General features: G+C 46.5%; 1 protein-coding gene across 1 annotated transcript in view; it reads right to left on the bottom strand.

Annotated features, from left to right (window-relative positions):
- Nucleotides 1–14672, bottom strand: part of Sun3 (Sad1 and UNC84 domain containing 3) — a gene marked incomplete in the record, with an annotated part of 21822 nt that extends 7150 nt beyond the window's left edge. Inside the window, 5 exon segments of the mRNA XM_013520563.1 lie at nucleotides 496–655; nucleotides 2155–2195; nucleotides 6763–6866; nucleotides 13086–13147; nucleotides 14379–14672. Coding sequence (XP_013376017.1) covers nucleotides 496–655; nucleotides 2155–2195; nucleotides 6763–6866; nucleotides 13086–13147; nucleotides 14379–14536 — 525 coding nt within the window.
- Between the last annotated feature and the right edge of the window lie 7353 nt (nucleotides 14673–22025).

The raw sequence follows: 22025 nt of genomic DNA, 5'->3' as shown, positions 1-22025 counted from the left end.
TGGGCTCAAGCTTGCTGTCTTCCTGCCTCAGCCTCCCAGAGTGCTGGGCTTAGAGGCTTGAGCCACCACACCCAGTTCGGCTCACTGTTTTTTCTCGCTGTTTTGCCTGACCCTGGAGCCCATGAGCCTGAAGGCACCTGCTATAAAAGCAGGGACTAAGAACTCCTTGCTCTTTCAGTGTTTGGGGATAGATGCTCAGAGACTGCCACTTTCAGAGTGGCCTTTTTTTTTATTTTGTCTTTGACTGGGAAGTGAAACAGAACTGGGGGTTTACTTAGGCGGGAAGGAGGTCGCATGCAACGCCGTGTCTGTGACCAGCACTGACTGCGAGGTGGGTTTCCGGGCCAAGCTCGAGGGACGGGGGACGGAGCGCTAACATCAGCTCGTTGTCAGGGGTCACCCAGTGCCCACGCAGAGAAGGGACGGGAGCAGCACCCAGGAAGTACCGCGCCCCGTCACCCACCGCCCCCCAGCCCGCCTTGCCTCGTCTGGCACCTCAGGGCTGTGCTGATCCCGGGCGACATCCCTGGGGCCACTCCCGCTGTCACTGTGTGTGCCATCCTTCATGTCCCTGAGCAACGCCTTCAGCATGTCCATTTGCTCAATTAGAAATAGAATCTCACGAAAATTGTTCTCCAGAGTCTGGCTTTCCTTCCTGCACGCGGAGAAGCACAAGGTCAGAGAGGACGTGGGATGTTCTCCCCGTTGGGAGATGGTCTGGGCTTCGCGCCTCCGCCAGGAGGGGTGCTTGGTGCTGCGGGACAGACACACTGCCAAGGGGGAGAGCAGGGTATGCATGCGTGGAAAGTGTCACGGGTACCACGTAGAAGCCATGAGGGCAGCGGGTGACACCTTCTCTGGTGCCCACGTGCCTAGCTAGCTCTGCACGGGGAGGAGGACAGGACTCAGCCAACCCTCCTCATCCTCCAGCTGGGTGATCTCACATCTGTGAGTCCTAAGTCCCAAACGTCACACTCCTGCTAATGGGGACAGCTTGCATTCCAGGTGCAGTACAGGACGCTGGCCCGGAGTTCACGGAAAGAGCCTGGACCCAGCTGGGGTCCCGCTACCTTTTGCTGGTTTTACAGCCTGCATGTGCCAGATTTCACCTTCTCAGAATTACTGGTAGAGAGACTAAGAAAATATTAAACAAACAGGTATTTTCTCATGTTGAAAAAAAAAAAAAAAAAAAAAAACAAGCACTACTTGTTTAGTTTTCCCCCCTAAATTGTAAAACAATATATCTTTAACGCTGGGAAAACACAAATATTTCAAAGAATCAACACTATTAAATTTCAATGAGATCTAGTAGTTTTTATTTCCTGCAAAAGTCAGTAATGAAATAGGATTATATTTGTGATTGTGTGTCCTAGTACACTCTGAAAATGAAATACATTTTAGAATTATTTTAATAGCTTCATAACTCCATTAGTACATGGCTACACTCTAATGTATTTAAACTTTGGTCTACTTTTCTCACCTAAAAATGGTTGTTTTCCTTTTTTTGTGTGTGATCATGATTAACACTGAAAGTAAACTGAGAGCCAGGGATATAGCTCAGTGGCACAGTGCCTGCCTGGCAAGCACAAGGTCCTGAGTTCGATTCCCGGTACCAGGAAAAAAAAAAAAAAAAAAAAGCAAGTAAATTGAGTGTGTATTTCCTTAAAGACTGATCTATGGAAGTAGAAATATATAAGAGGGCCAATGACTTCCTAAAGTAATAAAAATACGATTGTTTTGACTGATAGGTATGGATGCTTACTTTAAAGAAAAAAATCACCAGATGTGGTGGTGCACACCTGTACTCCTAGCGCTCTGGGAGGCTGAGGCAGGAGGATGGCAAGTTTAAGCTCAGCCCGGGCAATTTAGTGACTTAGCAAAATCCTGTCTCAAAATAAAAAATAAAGAAGTGTCAGGGATGTAGATTAGTGTGAAGGCCTTATGTTCACCAAGTGAGTGCACAAAAAAGGGATAAAAAATAAAGATATACAGGTGTTGGTGGCCAACAGGACAAGGCCCTGGAAAGTGCCCTTGCTGGCATGAAGAGGGGAGGCAGAGTGCTATGGAGATCAGGTTTTGGTTTTTAATTCTGCAAAATCATCCCAGCCTTTGGGACCACACCGGAGTGCGGCGCGTGGCACAAATCTCACTCACTTTAGAAGTTCCAGCTGTTCTTTGGGCATGCGAAATCTGGCCTGGAAAAAAAGATAGATACGTCACTCTGAATCCTGCCTGTCCAAGGGGAGCTGTTTCTCCTCGGAGATCACACCCTTTCCTGCTGAAATCATACCGGGACCCTGGCTCCACACCCCGAAAAGGCAGCTGGGGCCCAGCAGTGCCCCCGAGGTGCACACGACTTCCTCAGCCTGCTGGCGTGGGGTTACCAATGCCCAGCGCCAGGGCGGCCCAGTACTCTGCGGGGGGTTGGGGGGACTGAGTCTCCCGCTTCTGGGGTGACAGAGCGCCAAACAGCCTCAGGGATCTAGAGAGGCGAGGGCGAGCGGAGGTGGGGGGGAGGGCTGGAGGGCAGGTGCGTGTCCAGGGTGGTTTCCAGGAGCCGCGTGTACACCAGAGGGACACGCTGAGCCCTGTTTCTGCAGGCGGAGTGGAGTTCCCAGTCCCCATCGGGAGACGGCAGTGCTCTGTGCACACTGACAAGGGGGCCCGGCTGAGAAGGAAGGCGTCCTGAAGGCCTGCACGCCCTCCTGTGCCAGCCCTGCACACAGTCATGCACGTTCACACACACTCTTGCACACATGCACCACACACATGCACTTTTGCACACACATGCGCCTACTAACACAAATGCACCCACATGCATGTACGGTCATGCACATACAGGCACATGCATCATGCATGTTCACACACTCCTTCACAGACACCTATATGCTGCACACACCTACATGCACTAACACACGTATACTCACGTGCACACACAGATCCAGCGTTTGCTCTGACTTAATGCCTTGACAAGGTTGATATCATTACTGAGAGGCAAGGGGAGGGGAGGGGTCCTGCGGTGTGTGGGAGCCCAAACAGAGCAGACAGAGGTCAGAGGAGAGGAGACAGGAAGAGGATGCCCCCCAGGATCCCAGTAGCAGTGGTCAGCAGTGGTCACCTGCAGAGGGCCGGCCTGGAACATGCCTGCTCCCGTCTGTGGTGTGCTTCCCACCTCGGGTCCCTGCTGTCCACCTCACCAGGTGCCAGGAGAAGCATGCAGGTTAGGGCGCAGGAACACTAAGGAGGGACCCGCTGGGGCTGAGCCAAGCCAGCACTTTCCTTGCGCCTCGACGGTCACTTAGGCCTTGGAAGGTCCCAGCGGCGTCTCTGTAATTCTCTCCCAGCCCAAGCCCCTCCTGTGTGTGGAGGCCACCCAGATGCACAGCGTCCTTCCCCTGGAGGACAAAGCTCACACTTCTGGAGCACAAAAGAGACCCTGAAGCGGCTGCATGGGTTTCCAAACTGGGGCCTGGAAACACCACACATTTCTTTCAGCTCTGCAGGCCGGAAGTTGGAGTCCACGGGGTCCACAGGCGACACTGCCCTCCGAAGGCCTCTAAGAGAGCCCCCCTTTGCACAAAATCGCCCTGAGGAGCAGTGGAGACACAGCCCCGGGCAGAGCCACAGCTCTGTCCACTTTCTTAAATAACGGCGATGGTGGCCTGCTCCTTTGTTCCTTGGGACTTTGTCCCTTGGCTCCGGGAATTTAGCTGGGACAGACTCACCGAGGTGCAGTTTGGCCACCAGGCTCGTAAATAATTTCTCAACCATACTCATGGAGACATCTGATTTCCAACTACATAACTTCCAGGCGAATAGCAGAAATGATAATGCTTGCCACACCTGGCTAAACAATTACATTTGATGCTTAATATGGGGGTTTTGATATAAACTAACTAAATGCTGGAGCAAGGGGCTGGGGATTTAGCTCAGCGGCAAAAGCGCCTGCCTGGCAAGCGCAAGGTCGTGAGTTTGGTTCCCAGTACCGGAGAAAAAGAAAAAAAAAAAAAAAAAATGCTGGAGCAAGTCATTTGAAATCATCGGCCTTAATCTCTTCCTTGCGATGGTGAATCTGTGGTTGCATAAGGGTCCGTCCTCAGCAAACGGCAGTGAGCAGATGGCAGGCCCAGGTCCAGGAGACTCTGGGTGTGAGTTCAGCTTCAGGACGTGCAGCTGGGCAGCCTCAGGCGCTGTCCTCAGTGCTCTGATCCCCTTCCAATCTGTCCACAGACTTGGCGATGCTTTTATTAAAAGATCATTTGGAGGATATAGGGATGGGTCGGATTTCCTACTTTCCTGCTCTCCACGGTGGGAGACAGAGAGGAATATCTAGCTTTGTGAAAAGTTTATTGAGTCATTGAGTTTCAATACCAAGAGGCCATCTAAAAATTGTGGATATTCTTTGTTTATCCTCCTTTCAGAACATGTGTCCTAAGTAAATAGTCAAGGATGACTGAATGGATTTAGCCACAAGGGTGAAAGATTAGAGACAAATTACATTGTCTAGGAAGAAGTATTTACCGAGTATGTAATTGTTGTAATTATGGAATATTACTTAGTCATAAAATGCTCTTACAAATTGATATCTAAAGCCAAGGGATGTGTTTACAATCTACTGTTAGGTGAAAGAATAAACATAAGCCACAAGATAGCACCTACTGCATGTGGCTTGGGATCTGGGAAGGGTCGTACACAGAGCAATAAGGCACCATCTGTCTCCAGTGGTTCCTGACAGAGCTCTCATCTGCACGAAAACCAGAGTAACATTGGTCAAAAAAGGACAGGCCACAGCTAATCCTCAGCCTTACAAAAAGTGCTGCCCCTGACACAGCCTCAGGCATCTTTAAAACACCACCACAGAGCCTGCTGTCTAAAACTGAGAGATGAAGGAGAAGGATGATTCTTGAAAACTGGGTAGAGAACACTAAAATCCATCCATCCATCCATCCATTCATTCATCCACATAGCACTTACTGAGCTTCCATGTACTTGGGGACAATTTTAGGATCTGAACCAGCTCACAACTCATTTGATTTTAGTAGGAAGGGGAGATGGCAGGAAGAGTCCGCAAATAAGCCAGTGAGTGTCTAAGGTAAGGCAGAGGTGATGTGCGGAGTCCCTGTGGACAGATGCTGTCACAGATGGCCTCAGTAGGCACAGAGGCTGCTCCAGAGAAGGATTGGAGCTGGACTGGATATCAGAGTAGGCCCGCCTTGTTAAGATCTAGGGAGGAATCCAGCAGGCAGAGGGGTCGCCTAGCATCCAGGCTCTGGTAGAACCTGCCAGAGACATTTATGGGTATAATACTCAGGGTGCCCCAGAGAAATCGGAGGGAGAGGCAGAGCGGGCATTTTGCTTTCAGGAGTTGGCTCGGGCAGTGATGTAAGGGTGGGGCTGGAAAATCTGAAACAGTCAGAGCTGGAAACCCAGGGACGGGAGGATGGTGTAGCTCAAGTCTGAAGTCACAGAGAAGAATTATTCTTGGGGGAGCACTTAAGATCTTCAACTGATCAGATGAGGCCAGCCTCCTTTATTTAAAGTCTGTTGATTTAAAGCTTAGTCATATCTAAAAGCATAGGCCAGGCGAGGTGGTGCACACCTGCAATCTCACTGGGGAGGCGGAGGAAGGAGGATTGCCATGAGTTCAAGGCCAGCCTGCGCTATCTAGTGAGACCCTGTCTCTGAAAAGAAAGAAAGAAAAAAACCCCTTTCAAACCAACATCTAGATTGGTGCCTGGTTAAACATCTGGGTGCCACGGCTAGCCCAGGTGAGAAGTGACACAGCCACCCCACTGAGGGTGGGTCACAGCCAGGCAGTAACCACCGTTCACCCTGTACGCTGGTCTTGTCTTCCCAGGGGTGACCCGCCTGTCTGGTCCCAGCTGCCGAGGACCTGGGTCCTGGTCTTTGATGAATGGACCCTAGCCGGGTAGCAGCGGTCTCATGCCGGCCTCCCACGTGGGTGTCTTCTCAGGGACCTGGGACTCCTGGGTTCTCAGTCTGAGCACAGTGAGTAGTGTCTTTAAGACTTTGAGTGATGCCAGGGATCAGCCTATGCCCTCCTGAGGACTGCGCTGCACTGGCCTGGACTGCTGCTGGGGAGACAGACGTGCAGTCTCCTTGCATAGCAGCTCCATCTGGCAAGACCCTTGGGAATGAAGCAGGTGCCAGGTGGGCTCAGAGGCCCTGAGGGAAAAGGGCGTGAGGTAGCTGTGTGATCATCCGGGTCCAAGGTCCTCCACTGGGTGGATGGGGCTGCCGAGTGTTACAAGGCCAGCACCTGTGTCTGTCCCTGCTTTCCACATAGGAGTGATGACCTGGCTGGAGCTCTGTTCGCTTCCTCCCTGGAGTTTTCTGAGGCCCGTACACAGAATGGATGAGGCTCGCTCTGAACACAGGGGAGGGGACGTGGGGAAGGGACCAGGAGGAGGATGTTCAGTGGCCATCCTCAGGGAAAGCCCACTGAATTCTAACTCTGGCTGGGGCAGGGGAAGGCACTGTACTGACCGGAAGGTCAGGAAGGGTACCAAGAGAAACTCACTCATCCTCCTCCTTGTGCTGGAGCTTCACTTAGGGAGCCTGCTTTGGAGAACTTTTAGGGCTTCTTATCTATAAAACCTCTTCAAAGAACTCCATTTCCCGTGTTATTTCTGCTAGACGTTCCCACACAAAGCAAAGACCACACACAGGAAGCTGGATTCACCTTGTGGCAGATTAAATTCTCAGTGAAGAGCAGGCAGGGATAATATAATAAAACATCACCTGGTAATGATAAAGCCTTCTACCATATTCTGCAAATATGGCATGTAATTGTCTGTATTTCTGAGGAATCGCTGTTTCTTTAAGCCACTGATGATTTCGGAGCCCTGTCAAAGAAACAAGACCAACTCTGATTAAAGAGCTTATCTGAAAGGCTTTATAAACTATTTTACACGTATTAATAGTGATTCTATAAGCATGGAGGAGCTAGCTATATCCTTTCAAGTCCCTGGGTGAACTCGTTGCAGGCCTTGGGAAAGAACAAGGCAGAAAAACACAGACAGGATCCCTTATTTTGGAACTCTGAAACTACTTAACAGCAGAGTTGAGATGACAGAAGAAAAAATCAGTAAATTTGAACATAGGACTATTCATGTTTTTTGTTTTTTGTTTTTTGGGTTTTTTTTTGTCTTTTTGAGACAGGGTGTTGCCATGCAGTTCAGGCTGGCCTTGAGCTCACTTTGCAGCCCAGGCTGGTCTTGAGCTCACAACTATCCTCCTGCCTCAGCCTCCCGAGTGCTGGGATTACAGGTGTGCGCCACCATGCCCAGAGGATATTTTTAAATCTAGGGAACAGAGGGAAAAAGAAATGAAAGTGAATAGCGCCCAGAGAGCTGTGGAACATCACTATGTGGACCAAGAGGGGCATGGTGACAGTGCCTGGTGGAGGAAACAGAGAGAAAGGGACAGAGAACATTGGAGAAAATACAGTTTAAACCTTCCAAATTTGGGGCTGGGGATTTAGCTCAGCGGCACAGTGCCTGCCTGGCAAGCATGAGGTTGTGAGTTCGATTCCTGGTACCGAAGAAAGAACCCCCCCAAAAACACAAACAAAAAAAAAAACCCAGAACTTTCCAAATTTGATGAAAGGCATGAATCTCTACAAGAAGAAGCTCAAAAAACTCCAGATGGAACAAAGTTAACCACATGCACCTTGAAATATGTTATAATCAAACATAAAAGACACAGAAACCTGAAAACAGTGAGAAAGAAATGCTTTGTCATGTACAAAGGACTCTCAGTCAGATGGTCCTTTATTTTTTCAGCAGAAACCACAGAGGCTAGAAAACAATGGGATGACATATTTTAAGTGCTGGAAGAGAAATGAAATTAGCATATTTAAGGCACCAAAAGAAAAAAAACAAAAATAATTTTATTCCAGCAAAACTAACCTTCCAAAGGAACAAAAGAATATTAAGATATTCCCAAATAAACAAAACTTGAGAGAATCATTACCACTAGACTCTCTTTATTAAACAAAAACGCTAAAGGAAGTTCTGCAGGCTGGAGCAAAGGTCACTCAACAGACAAACTCAGTGCCATCAGAAGAAGCCAAGTTCCCCAAGTGGAGAAACAACATAGCTAAATGGAAAAGCCAGTATTGTTGTATTTTTACTAACTCCCTTTTAAAAACTTTCTACATGACTTAAAAGACAAATACATAAAAACAACTGTAAATCTATGTTCATGAGCACACAATGGGTAATGGTGTAATTATTGACAATAACACAAAGGGGCAGAGCCGCAGAGGAGCAGAGCGCGTTGGTTGTTATGGTTCCCATCTAGAAGGACCCTCCGCAGGTCTCAGGTATTCAGGGGCGGGGCTTTTGGAAGGTGACTGCACCGTGGGGGGTGGGGGCGTGGGTTAATCATCAGCTGATTAATCCACCGAGGAATTCAGAGCTGACTGTGCAGTTAGGAGGTGGGACCTGGTTAGAGGTGTCACTGGGGTGGACCGGAGGGGCATCTCTCTCGCTGCCCACTCCCTCCACTCTGCTTCCTGGCTGCCACAGGGTGAGCAGCTCTCCTCCGCCACATCCGTTTTCACTGGCCAACTTTGCCTTGGAGTCGGTTGGCCAGTGACTGGAAATGTGAGTGAAAATAAATCTCCTTTCAGTTGTGGGTGTTAGGTATTTTGTTCCCGTGAGAAGAAAGGGACTAAGACACAATTTAAACTAATCTGGTATCAAGTCAAACTTTTTTATATAAGTTGAAGATGTCACTTACAGTCTCCATGGAAACCAGAAAGGAAAAAAGGCAATCAAAACAGTGCAACAGACCAAGGAAGCACATAAGGCGGCAGTAGTGGTGGAAATGAACAACAAAATATAAGATAGAGGGGAAAAAAAGGGGAAATGGCGAAACACACCTTTTATTAAAAGTAATTAAATGTAAATGGGGCTGTTCTCTCCAATAAAGAGGAGAGACTGGCAGAACAGATTTAAACACACGACTCAGCTATATGCTGCTTACGAAAGGTTCACTTTAGGACTCAGACTGAAAACTTTAAATCATTGCTGAAAGAAACTGAATAAAAACTACATAACCAGAAAGACAGCTGAGGGTGAGGGCTGCTAACTGCAGCACCCTGGGAGCCTGAGGCAGGGGCGCAACAAGTTTGAGCTTCGCTTGGACAACCCAGCAACTGAGCAAGACCCTGACTTAAAATTTAAAAACAAGGGCTGGGAGTGTAGCTCAAAGTGAAGGTCCTAGGTTCAATCCCCAGTATTGAAAAAAAAATTAAAAAGACAATCCAATAATCCACGTTCATGAATTAGGAGGCTTCTTATTGTTAAGCCGACAGGGCTCGCCTTGGAGGCACAGATGCTAAAATTGTTAAGATGCCAATAAGAAGGTAAATAAGGCTTCAAAGTAATTCCAGTCAAAATTGCAACAACGTGACGCTCTCATAATAACAGACACATGGACCAGTAGGGTAGAATTAGAAGCCCAGGATTTATACAACTGTCGCCAGCTGAACTTTCGGCAAGGGTGTCAAGATTATTTGAAGGCTCCAGTGCAGAAAATCATCTTTCGAGCAAACAGTACTGGGACAACTGGACTTCCAGATGCAGAACCAGAACAAGTAAGTTGAGCGCTTAACTCGCACCAGGTACAAAAGCAAACTGAAAATAGGTCAGTGACCTAAGAACAGTTCTTATGAGACCATAAGACTATCAGCAGAAAATGGTGTAAGTCTTCAGGTTTTGTCACGGATTCCTTCACGGAACATTATTGAAATGACAAACTTCTGTGTATCAAAGGATGTTAAGAGAAAAAGGAAGAACAATGTACAGAATGAAACAAAATATTTTCAAATCCTATGTCTGAGAAGCCTCTTACAACTTAACAGCAAAAGAAAAAACCACACAATCAGAAAATGAACAAGAGACAAATAGTAGCTATTTCCCCTAGGAACGGGTACAGAGGGACAATAAACCTGTGAAACAGTGTCTGGTACCGTGAGTGTCCAAGGACAGCAAGTCAAACCCACAGAGAGGTGGGGAAACTGCTGATGGGAATGTACAGTAGTGCAGCCACTGGGGAGACCAGTTTGGCCATTCCTTCCTGAAACTCCATTACTACATCTGTACTAAGAGGAAGCCAAGCGGCAGGAATTCAAACAAACGCTCGTGCACAAGCCCTTAGCATTGCTCTCCACAAAAACCAAAAGGTGGGAGTGACCCAAGTGTCCATCAGTGGATAAATACAGAAACAAAATCCAGTATGTGCACACATTAGAATATTCTTCAGTCAAGAGATGAATGAATGATACACCGTACAACACAGATCAACCTTCAAAACACAGAGCTACTCAAAGCCAGCCGGACAAGGACGGTCTCCAGTGGGTACGTGCAAAGAGACAGGGCACCGACTGGCGGTTGCCAGGGTCTGCGGAGAGTGCAAGCAGGAAGCAAGTGCCTGCCGGGTACAAGGTGCTTCCTTTGGGGGCGATGGAAACTATTTTGGAGCTCTAGAGAGGAAATGGTTATGTGGCGCTGTGAGCACACGACAGGCTACTGATTTGTGGGCCTGTGCAAGGTTCATTTCCTATTGTGTGAATTTCAACTTGGTGAAGAACAAAAGTATCAGTGTCCTGCTTCCTTCCCTCCACTGAAAGCGTGTTTTATGCCTCCCGTGGTGTCTACAATGGATCGGGCACGTTTGTTGCCAGCTCAAAATTAAGAAAGATAAAGACACAGTTTGTATCCCGTGTAATGACACAAAGGTATAACTCCTTACAGATTTTCATTCGTGCATTTGTGAACTACGATGAGCACGTTCACCATGGGGAGCTGGTAACGCACACACTACGTCTTAGTTCTTTCTACTTCCCACCTCCTCCCGGGCTCTCCTCTCTTTCCGTCCCTAGATAGCCTTCCCCTCTGAAAATGTCTCCCGTCCTGTTTCCTATCGTCTCTTCCACTTTGCTCCTTACGTTAGTGAATCCTACAAGATGACACCAGGGATCAGGGAAGGATCCCCCAGGGCCCAGGAGTAGTGGCTTGGTCCCCAGTCTGGCACTACTGCAAGGCCTTGGACCCTCGAGCAGGGGTTGCCTAGCTGGAGGAAGTTAGATCACTTGGGGTGCACCGTGGAATGGGGCCCAGGCTCTTCTTGTCTCTCTTTCTGCCATCCTCAGCCACATGCTCCACCATGAGATACTGTCACAGGCTGCAAATCGATGGACCAGTGACTGTGAACTGAAACTTCTTAACCTGGGTTAGCTGACAATCTCACGTAGTTTGTCACAGTAATGTAAAGCTGACTAACACAGATGCCAGAATGAGAAACACCTTGAACACAAGTAGTTCTGAGGCCTATGCTATGTGCCCTGGCCCAGGCCCTGGGGTGGACACTAGGAAGGGCAGGCTAGCCTCACTACACACTGGCCTAGGGCACTGCAGTGAGAATGTTTTGGCCGCGTGGAGGGCCAGAGTCCTGGCAGCAGCAAGGTGGGAAAGGCCAGCTAGATGTACCAACCCCCAGGTCAACAGAGATGAAGAAACCATAGCCAGGAAATGTGGAGGACCATCTGGACAACGCTTCTTGAAAGAAGAGCAGTTGTCTCCATTTTGGCTAACCCTGGCCCTATTTCCATGTACTGATGTGTGCAGAGCTGGCTGGGACTTTTCCTTATCCCCCAGTTGGCTTTAAGCAATGCAAATAGGACCAGCTGAGGTGCTGATGTGTAGTCTTTGAAGCAAGGCGACAGGGCAGTGTTTCCCTACTCCGCTAGCTCCCAAATAAGATGTGAGCTGGGCGGGATGGAGGGCCAGGCTCCATGCTGGTGTTGGCTGGTGTTGAACACTGTGATAAGAGGTGATGACTTCCCAGGGCTTAAAAGATTCACATCAGAGCTGAAGCACTGACCCCAAAACAACACAAACTACCTCAGCTGTGTTATACAGATCACACTTTCTGCATCTCTCTCTCTCTGCATATGGCAGAGGTGATTTCAGGCTTCCTACCTAGCCCAGACCATAGCACTCAGCTAATTCTCACCATTCTCGCAGTCTCTCTTCCTCAAGCCACTCCCTTCTTCATGAATTAATAAAACCCAGGTTCGGCCCTGAATCGAGGCTTTTGTTCTGGATGGCCATCATCGTAGCTGGACTTAGGACCCCTTGGGTCCCTATAACTATAAATATGCCTTATGTCTTTATTCTCGCCGTGGGTTGCACTGGGAGTGGTAGACTGCAATTAACTCACTAGAATTCCATCATTTTTCCATGGGATCACAAGTAGAAACTTCCTGGGCTGTGAGGAGGTCTGGAAAGGGCTCTCTATAAGGAAACAGAACAAGTCAAGAGGCGCATGGCTCTTGCTAGAAACCAGAGCACTCAGGGTGTGCTCCAGAGGGTGCTGCGCCGGGACGGGTGTTCCAGCAGCCCTGACCAGGAACCGGCACAGGGTCGGGCTGGGGCAGCTGTGCAGTAGGGGCTGTGGGTGCAGTCATGGAGAAGCGGCTCCCGAACGCTGCCATCGTGTAAGATACCACATCAGGACAGCAGCCAGATGGGAACCTTGGTTGTCATGGGAACTCTGCGCCTCAAAGTAACAACATTTTCAAGAGACATTTCCCCCCTACAGGGGTCGTGATGTGTGATCCTGGCCCAGTCAGAGAGGAGGAGCTTCACGTGGAGGAGTAACTTCTCTGGGACCCAAGTCATTGGCAAGAGTTTTGTGGTCAAAATCTTGCAAGAGGAGTTACCCAAATTTAGAAAAGGTAAAATGTAAGATGGGTTTACAATACGTATATTAAGGATTCTTAACTTTAAATCAAGTTCTGTGGTTTTTAAAATACAATTCTAAGAGGAAAAAAAAGCACTTTCTAAATTTTTTGATAAAGATCTTGCATTACCTTTATAGTTTGAGACAAAGACAAATGAATTTTTTAAAAAAAACCCTCAAAAACATGTCACTTACTCTGCTATTTTCTGTGGCACTTATTTAACAAATATGAACCCTGCTACTGAGCTCCTCCACACCATGCAAAAATATCCTGTGAAGCAGCTTTGAGAAGCATTACTGGTCAGACTTACCAACGAGAAGAAAAGTCAGTATAAATATTATACTTAGGATGATCTTCCACAGCCGAGTTAACCTAAAAAGAATAAAGACAATAAAAAAGTCTCTAACCAAGTAATCCATTACTGTTCACCTTTAACTTGGGCTTTATGCCACCCGCTACACCCAGGCCAACAGGCCTATTGATTCTTGTTTTTTATTGCAGGGCAAGAGATCCCGATTTTATTTTTTATTTTTATTTTTACTAGTCCATGTTGGCGATACATAATGGAGCCCTCATGCTTCAGAAAATGGCATGAACAATAATAGAATAAGTGTGTTCAAAGCAAGGGGAGTATTTTGAGGAGGGTTAATAGCAGTGTGCCTTTTCCTGAAATAAATTCTTGAATTTAAACATGCACCATATTTTTGAATCACCCTGTGTTCCTCCAGGGAAGTGTGCCCTTGAACTCACCACCTTTTAAATATAATTGAGCAGTTGGGGGTGGCGGAAGGTAAGTTATTCTAAGGTTAGTTACAGCTCCCTTGCGGGGGCGCATTAAGTGAAAATTATCATATTTACCAAACATTAAGTTTTTTTTTTTTTTAAACCTTCAAATCCTAGCTGCCAGGCTCTGCTTTGCAAACCAGAACTCATTCTATGCCTTCATGGAGCCTGTGGGTTTTGCCGTTGAAGGTGGTCATGCTTTACTACTACTGACTGTGATTTTCAAATGCTGCTCTTATGGCGGGGGGTGGGGGGACTCTACAGTAATCCTCTAATTTTTTTTTTTTTTGACAGTTTTGTTTCTGGGAAAATGTTTCCTTGTCGTTCCCTGGATGGCTGCCTCATTATTCTCAGAGTTTATTCTCCTAGCAGGCAGCATATTTGGACCGTCCAAGAGGACAGAGCTTGCCTGCCATCTCGGTCCAGGTGATAGGTAGTATGCTCTTCCTAGAGGAAGTGCAGTTGTCCACTTAAACGTGTGTCCACTCTCAGGCTGTGGGCCCACTGTCACCCAAGGGTGTCCCAGATGCCACTCTGTATCTGGAGTCCTAAGGCCACCCCTGAGCTCGGCAGGCACCGACCCTGGACAGCCAGCCCTCTGGTGGGGAAGTGAGTCATCCGTGGGGTGCGGCTCCTCTTTGACTGCTCTTGTCCCACCCACTGTGAGGAATTCACTACTACTGGCACAGCCAGTCAGGATTCGACGGGAAGCACCGCGCAGGAAAACACCGCTTGGTTGGTTTCCAGATACACAGGGCCTGATGACGCATAGTACGGTCAATACGAGACCTCACAGAAACCGGTCCACAGAGTCACGTACCCATTTGCGTCAGCGTTCTGATGTTCCGGTAGCAAGATAGGGATGCTGGCGCTGCTGGCACTGCTGCTGGGATCTTCAGAGTGACCTGGGAAGGAACGTGCAGCCCGCCTCAGCTTCCCTTTCCCACTCATCGCCCCCACTGGGCAGCAAGAGCTCATGGAAGGCCGGACGCCATCCCCTCTGCCCTTCCTCGTTTATGGGGAACTCGGAGCTGTGTATACTGGTTTGTTTTCCGCCGCCTTACTTCACGGGTGTTCTCTTTCAAGGGGGAGCTCTGAGTGAGCACATTCTGAAGAGGCGGGGCTCCTTTATTAGGTCGCCTTCTGTGACATCTCATAATGCGGGCTGCCACCACACCCGTGCAGGGCTGCCACACTTGCCCCTCTGCCCCAAGGCTGTGCAGCTGGTTTGCTGGCTTAAACCTGCTGCGTGCTGTACAGGCCCCTGCACTATGGCACAGCTGGATGTTTTGAAAAATATATAAAATATCAGAAATAGATGAGATAAACAGTGGAAGAAACCAAGATATTCCCCATTCTCACACTGTTCTCCCCGCCGCTGCAAAGAACAGCTACCAGAAAATTGAAATACTCCAGCCATTCCTATGTATTTTTAACACATCTATTCCATAAATAATACATCTTTCATGTTTTAAAATTGGAATAGGTGACACGGTACTCTTGCTTTTCCCCAACAATATCTTTTTGTCTGTTTTTTTGAGGCACTGGGGACTGAACCCAGGGCTCTTGTACCGAGCTACATCCCCAGCCCTTTTTCACTTTTTCTTCTGAGACAGGGTCTTGCTAAGCTGGTAAATTGCCTGGGATGGGCTCAAACTGGTTCCTCCTGCCTCAGCCGCTCAGAGGGCTAGGATTACAGGTGTGTGTTGTCACGCCCAGCTAACAATATCCACCTTGAGGTAAATTAACCCAGTTTGCTAATTTTACCTGCCCCTTAGTATTTTACTACACATGCATCGTAATTCATTTGCCCGTTTTCCCATAGATGTGTACTTGGGCTATTTTTCAGCAATACCAATTGTGCTCTGTGCTCGCTCTTGTATGGACATCACAGGTTTTTCTAGGTGTGCAACTAGGGATGGGATTTCTGGGTGGAAGAAGGAGCTACTTTGTTGGGGGAATGCGGTTCTGGAGGGATAGTTATTTTGCTTTCAGCACTTACTGACATCTCACTTGTACCTATTTTAAAATATGAAATTTTGGAGTGACACCAGCAGGATGGCAGAGGAGGAGTACCTTGTTCATGTTCATGTTCCCCTAGTAACCCCCAATAACCCCGTAGACACCACGGGGAGAGTACCTCTGTGGGGGACTTGGGGTCCAGGTGACAGGCTATGAAACCCCAGTGGAGCCCCAGGCTGAGCAGGGCCGTTCTGAGAGGCCAGGCCCAGGCCAGCTGGGAGGATCTCTTGCCATGATCCCACCTAAAGACCCAGAAAAAGCCCTTCCTCCATGGACTTGCAGCACGCCCTTGGTCCTAGTACTGTACCTGAGCAATCTGCCTGGCAGGAGTCCTGCCCACTGTGCCTCGGGTTCCAGGCCTAGTGAGCACAGTCCCCCGTGTAAACACTACAGTGGCCTATGCCCTGGCCATAGCCGCTCCCAGCCACAGTCTGGGAATGTTCCCACAGGGACCGCGGCAGGGATGCCAGTCATCCACCTGCAGTCCCCAGGCATTTCTGCATCCCGGCTCTGGACTCCTCAGCCATGATCTGGGAGCCATCGAGGTCATCAAAACGTCCAGAGAGAGACATGGCCATCCATGTCCCAGAGGCAGGGTCAGTGACCTTGGACCCATGGAAGACACTGACACAGGCCTGTGACTCTGCTCCAGCCCCTCTCAGCTGAGGTGTGACAGCAACCACATCCACCCAGGGACTCACTGGGGGATAAACCCCTCTGTACACCCAGAGGGCCGCTTGCTGTCCTCAGTGTCAGCCTCGGGGCCTAAAGCAGTTCTGTGACTTGGCTTCAGTCCTCTCAGGCATGGCTCAGGGACAGCCCTGCCTGCTTAGGGACCTGCCCAGTGAACCGGCGTAATTCCTCCCTCCCAGACACCCAGAAGGGTCACATCCACCTACGCACCTAGTAAGCCTGACATCTGCAGGCTGGACTGTGGACCTTAAAGTGGATCCTTGTCCCAGAGCCAACCCTATTTACCATGGTCCAGAGGCATTCTGCTCTGCCTCGGAGCCAGGCACACCTGAGCCCCTCATAACAGGTCTGACAACCGAAGACACACTAACACTCATCTTATTTGACTCCAACCTGCTCAGCTGCAATATGTATACATTTCTCCCAGGCTGGGGGCCCAGCAGTATAAGATCCTGGCCTGCTGAAATCAGCCTGAAAAGGCTGGAGAAGGGGCTTGCTATTTTCAAGATACAGATAACTATTCAACTCTACATGGATCATAAAGAATCAAGCAAGCATGACACCATCAAAAGAAACTAATAACGTCCCTGTAACTGGCCTCAAAGAAATAGAGATCTACAACTTTGCTAATGAAGAATTCAAAATAGTAATTTTAAGGAAGCTCAATGAAATGTAAGAGGACACATACAGATAATTACGCAAAATCAGGAAAGTGATGCATGAGCAAAGGAAGTTTAAAAGTAGATACGAATAAAAAAGAAGCGATCAAAAATCCTGGGGCAAAAGAACACAATGATAGGCTGACACACTCCGTAGATGGACTCAGTGATGCAGAAGAAACAGTGAACTGAAAATCAGGTCATTGGAGATGAGTCATGTAGCAGCAGGGGATGAAAAAGAGTGATGAAAGAGTTCAGGACCGAAGGGACACCACAGTGCATGAAGACACGCATTATCGGAGTTGCAGAGGAGAAGAGAGTAAGGTGAGGAACCACGAAAGAAAAAAATCCCACCTTGGAAGTGATACAAACATCTAGATTCATGAAACTGAAATATTGCCAAGTGAGATCAACCCAAAGGCAATTACTCAGAGACACATCACAGTCAAATGATCAAAAGTCAGAGATAAAGAGGCAATTGTGAAAGAACCAAGTTACTTGTCACATATGAGGGACCACCATGAAAATCATAGCAGATTTCTCAGGAGAAGCCTTGCAGATTTGGATAAAATGAGATAATATACTCTAAGTAGCAAAAGAAAAAGCATTTGAACAAAACAAAACTGTCACATAACAATACTGCCTGGAAAAGCTGTCCTTCAGAAAAAGATGAGATAAACACATTCTTTGACAAATAAAAGCTGAAGATGTCATCACCATCAGGATGTCTTGTAAGACTTGTTTTACAGGAACTCAACAGGGAGAATTCAAGTTAACATAAAAGGTAGCTAAGTTACAACATGAAAATGTAAAGCTAACACGTAAATGTAAAAGGTAAATGCATAGTCAAATTCAGAGTACAGTAATTGTAAACATGGTGGTAAGCCACTTTTAACTATAGTATACAAATTAGAAGATAAAAAAGCTAAAATGATAGTGACAACAATTCACTAATGTATACATGATACGAAAAGATATAAAGTGTGACATTAATGTAGAAAGATGTGAGGAAGAAAGGTGAAAGTATTTTTGTATGTAACAGAAAGGAAATAACAAAGACCAAATGGGAATAAATGCAATAGAGACTAGGGAAAAATGGGAAATATAAAAAAACTAAGATTTTTTTAGAGATATAATTGACAGATTTTAGTAGTCTAAGAAAAAAAAGAAAAACTCAAATAAATCAGAAATTTAAAAGGAAATATTATGGTTATTACAAAAATGCAAGATCTAAACAGACTACTATGAGTAATTCTATGCCAAAAAATTGGATGGATAATCAAGAAGAAATTGATAAATGCTTAAAAATATACAACTGAATAATACAGAAATAGGAAATCAAAACAAGTCAATATTGACTGAGGACACTGAATCAGTAATAAAAAATCTCTCATGACAAAAAGTCCAAGATCTGATGCCTTCCATGATGAATTCTGCTAACCATGTAAAGAACAATTCCAGTTCTTCTGAAATTCTTCCAAAATATTGCAGAAGGAACATTTCCAAACTCATTTTGTAAGGCCAGTATTACCTCTTGTCAAAGTTAGATAAGGATACAACAAGAAAAGAAAATTTCAGACCAATATAACAGATGAACAGAAAAGCAAAAATTCTCAACAAAATACTAGTCAAAAATTCAGTATCACATTAAAAGGACCACATACCATGATCAAGTGGGATTTGTCCCTGGGATGCAAGATGGTTCAGTATATACAAATCAATAAATGGGTACACCACAGCAACAGAAAGACAAAAAACATGATCAGCTCAATAGACTCAGAAAAAGCATTGGACAGAATTCCACACACTTTCATGATAAAAACTTCCAGCAAGTTAGAAACAAAAGGAATGCACCTTAATTGGTACTGTACTCAGTGGTGAAAAACTGGAACCCTTTCTTCTATTTGGAAGAAAACAAGGGTTCCCACTCTCCCTCCTTCTACTCAACCTAACACTAGAACCTTTAGCCAGAGCAATTAGACAAGAAATATAAATAAAAGTAATTCAAATTGGAAAGGAAGTCAATTGTCTCTGGTAACAACATGATCTTATATATAGAAAACTTTTTTCTGTCTTTCTGAGACACGGTCTCACTGTGCAGTTCCGGCTGGTCTTGCGCTCACTTTGTAGCCCAGGTTGGTCTTGAAATCGCAAGGATCCTCCTGCCTCAGCCTCCCGAGTGCTGGGATTACAGGCATGTGCCACCATGCCCGGTGTAGAAAAGTTTAAATACTTCACCAAAACAACTGTAAAATAATTTAGTGAAGTTTTTGTACACAAAATTAACAGACACACATAGGTAGTATTCTCATACTAATATCTAAAGACGAAGTTAAGAAAATAATTTTATTTTGGGTTTTTTTTTTTTTTTTTTTTTTTTAGACAGGGTTTTGCTATATAGTTCAGGTTGGTCTTGGGCTCATTATGTTGCCCACACTAGCCTCAAACTCACAGCAATCCTCCTGTCTCAGCCTCCCAAGTGCTGGATCACAGGCATGAGCCATCACAGCTGGCTTAATAATTCTGTTTTCAGCAGTATCAAAAAATTAAAATATTCATGTATCAGTCAACTTTCCATTATTATAACAAAATACCTAAGATAATAACTTGAAAAGTGGAATGGTTTATTTGGTTCATTGTTGCAGAGGTGTCAGTTCGTGGTTAGGTTCGTGGTTGATGCTTTTGAGCCTGTGGCACCACAGATCATCACAGTGAGGGGTGCATGGTAGAACAAGCTGCTTACCACACTGTGACGGGAAAGCAGAAAGAGAAAACACCAGCATCCCACAGTACTTCAGGTCACGCCCCAGTGATATAGTACCTTCCACTAGACCGCGTCTCTTAAAGGTTCTACCACCTTGCATACACGAGGACTAAGCCTTTAACACACGGCCATTGGAAGACATTCTAGGCCCAAACTCTAGGAGACCTGGAACAAATTTAACTAGAGAAGTGAAAGACCTGCATAAGGAAAACATAAGACACTGATAAAAGAAACCAAAGAAGGTGCAAGTAGTTGGGAAGACCGTGTTCACTCACGGGAAGAATTAATATTGTTGAAATGTCCGTACTGCTCAAAGCAATCCACAGATTGAGTATTTTCCATACCAATGTCAGTGCCATTTTCCTCAGCAATAGAAAAACCCTAAAATTCACATGAAACCACAAGAGACTCCAGATAGCCCGACAGCTTTACAAATCTGCTAGGCATTTCTTAATCTAGTGAAGGTGACACATCAGGATTAATGGTTATAACTTATTTTAAAAATAGGCTAAAATCCTGCATAGCCAAACAGTCTTAAAAAGAGGGAGCAAACCTGGAGGCACCACAATGCATGACTTGGAAGGGTACTGCAGGATTGGGGTGAGGCTCAGGGGCAGGGCCTTGCCTAGCATGTGCAAGTCCCTGAGTTGATCTCCTGAATTGTGAAAGAAAAAATCCAAAAGTCCAAATAACTTCAGTACTACTATAGTCAGCTTTCTTAACTTTAGACACAGATACCCACAACTTGAAGGAAGAGAAGTTTAATTTGCTTCATAGTTTCAAGGAATTCAGTCCATGGTGCACTGGCTTCAAGTCAGCAACATCACGGTGGAAGTGTGTGCTGCAGCAAAGCTGCTCAGTTTTGGGAAGCAGACCAGGAGAACACTGCCAGAGAGGAAGGGGCGAGGGACCTGACACAGACCCCAGGGCCATGGTTCCACGACCCACCCAGACACAACCAGCAGCGTGCTTTACTAACCTGCTAGATGTTTCTTAATCCAGTGAAGTTGGATTCAGTATGAAGCGGTGGCTTCAGAGCTCGGGTCGAGGGTTGTCTGAGGACATGTAAAGGATGTGAACCTGCTGTTTAGCGCAGGCGCAGATTGGTGTATATTTATATAACCATGACTTAGCTATAGCAAACCGCGCATGCGCTGGTTAGCCCCAGCAGACAAGAATGTAAATAGGTGATAACAGCATATATAACAATAAACGATCAGATGAGCTGCTCTTTCTTTCTCCTGCCTGCCTTTTGTACTGATGTCTGCCTCACGTGCATTCTTTTCCCTGGGGATCTCACCTGCAAAATTACCTCTACGGGCCCCTCTCCTCCACAACATATCAGGGTTAAGGGTCACAATTTATTTAAAAAATAGGCTACAATCCTGCATAGACATTTTCCCAAAGAAGAAAGACAGATGGCCAGCAGTCATCTGAAAATAGGCTCAACATCACCAACCGTCAGGGAAATGCAAACAGAAACTACAAGTACGCGCACCACTTCATACCCACTAGGACGCCATTGAAAGCGCAAGAATGGACAGGTGCTGGCAAAGACGTCGGAGAGAAAGGCAACCTTGCGCACTGATGGTGAAAATGTAAACTGATACAATCTTGTAAAAAAACAGTATGAAATTTCCTCCAAAAGTGAAAAGTAGAACTATTATATGATCCAGTAATCCCGTATCTAGATACATACCCGAAGGAAATAAAGTCATATGTCAAACAGACACCAGCACGACTCTGTTCGCTGAAGCACTGTTGTAAAGGCCAAGATGTGGAATCAAACGAGGTGCCCATCGATGGTTGAATGGGTATAGAAAATGAAATTTACACACACACACACACACACACACACACACGCACATCCACCCATCCCTAAAAAAGTAGCAGATCGTATCATTTCTGACAACAGAATGAACCTGGTGAACAATTTTCTGAGTTAAATGAACCAGACACAGATATTACTGTGCGAGCTCACTTATATGTAGAACTTAAAATGCTCAAATACATAGAATTGGAGAGTGGAGCGGAGGCTGCCAGCGGAGGAGGGGCAGGTGAAAGTGAGAAAGGGGAGGCAGTTGTCAAATGGTCCAAGGTTGTGGTTACAAACGGATAGATTCTGAGGAACCACTGCCCAGCACGGTGACTGCAGAGGACAGCGCTGCGTGGTATACTAGCAACGTCCTGAGAGGGAGATCTTTCGTGTTCCACCACACAGGCTGAAGAAGACAGTTACGTGCGGAGGTGGACATGTTCACTAGCTTGACTGCAGCAAGCACTTCACACTGTATGTGTATACTGAATTATTACATCGTACAACTCAAAT

Source organism: Chinchilla lanigera, unplaced genomic scaffold (assembly GCF_000276665.1).
Source record: "Chinchilla lanigera isolate Chin_1 unplaced genomic scaffold, ChiLan1.0 scaffold00055, whole genome shotgun sequence".
NCBI classification, from domain to species: domain Eukaryota; kingdom Metazoa; phylum Chordata; class Mammalia; order Rodentia; family Chinchillidae; genus Chinchilla; species Chinchilla lanigera.
The sequence above is the reverse complement of the archived record's forward strand: the minus strand, read 5'-3'. Positions and strand labels throughout refer to the sequence as shown.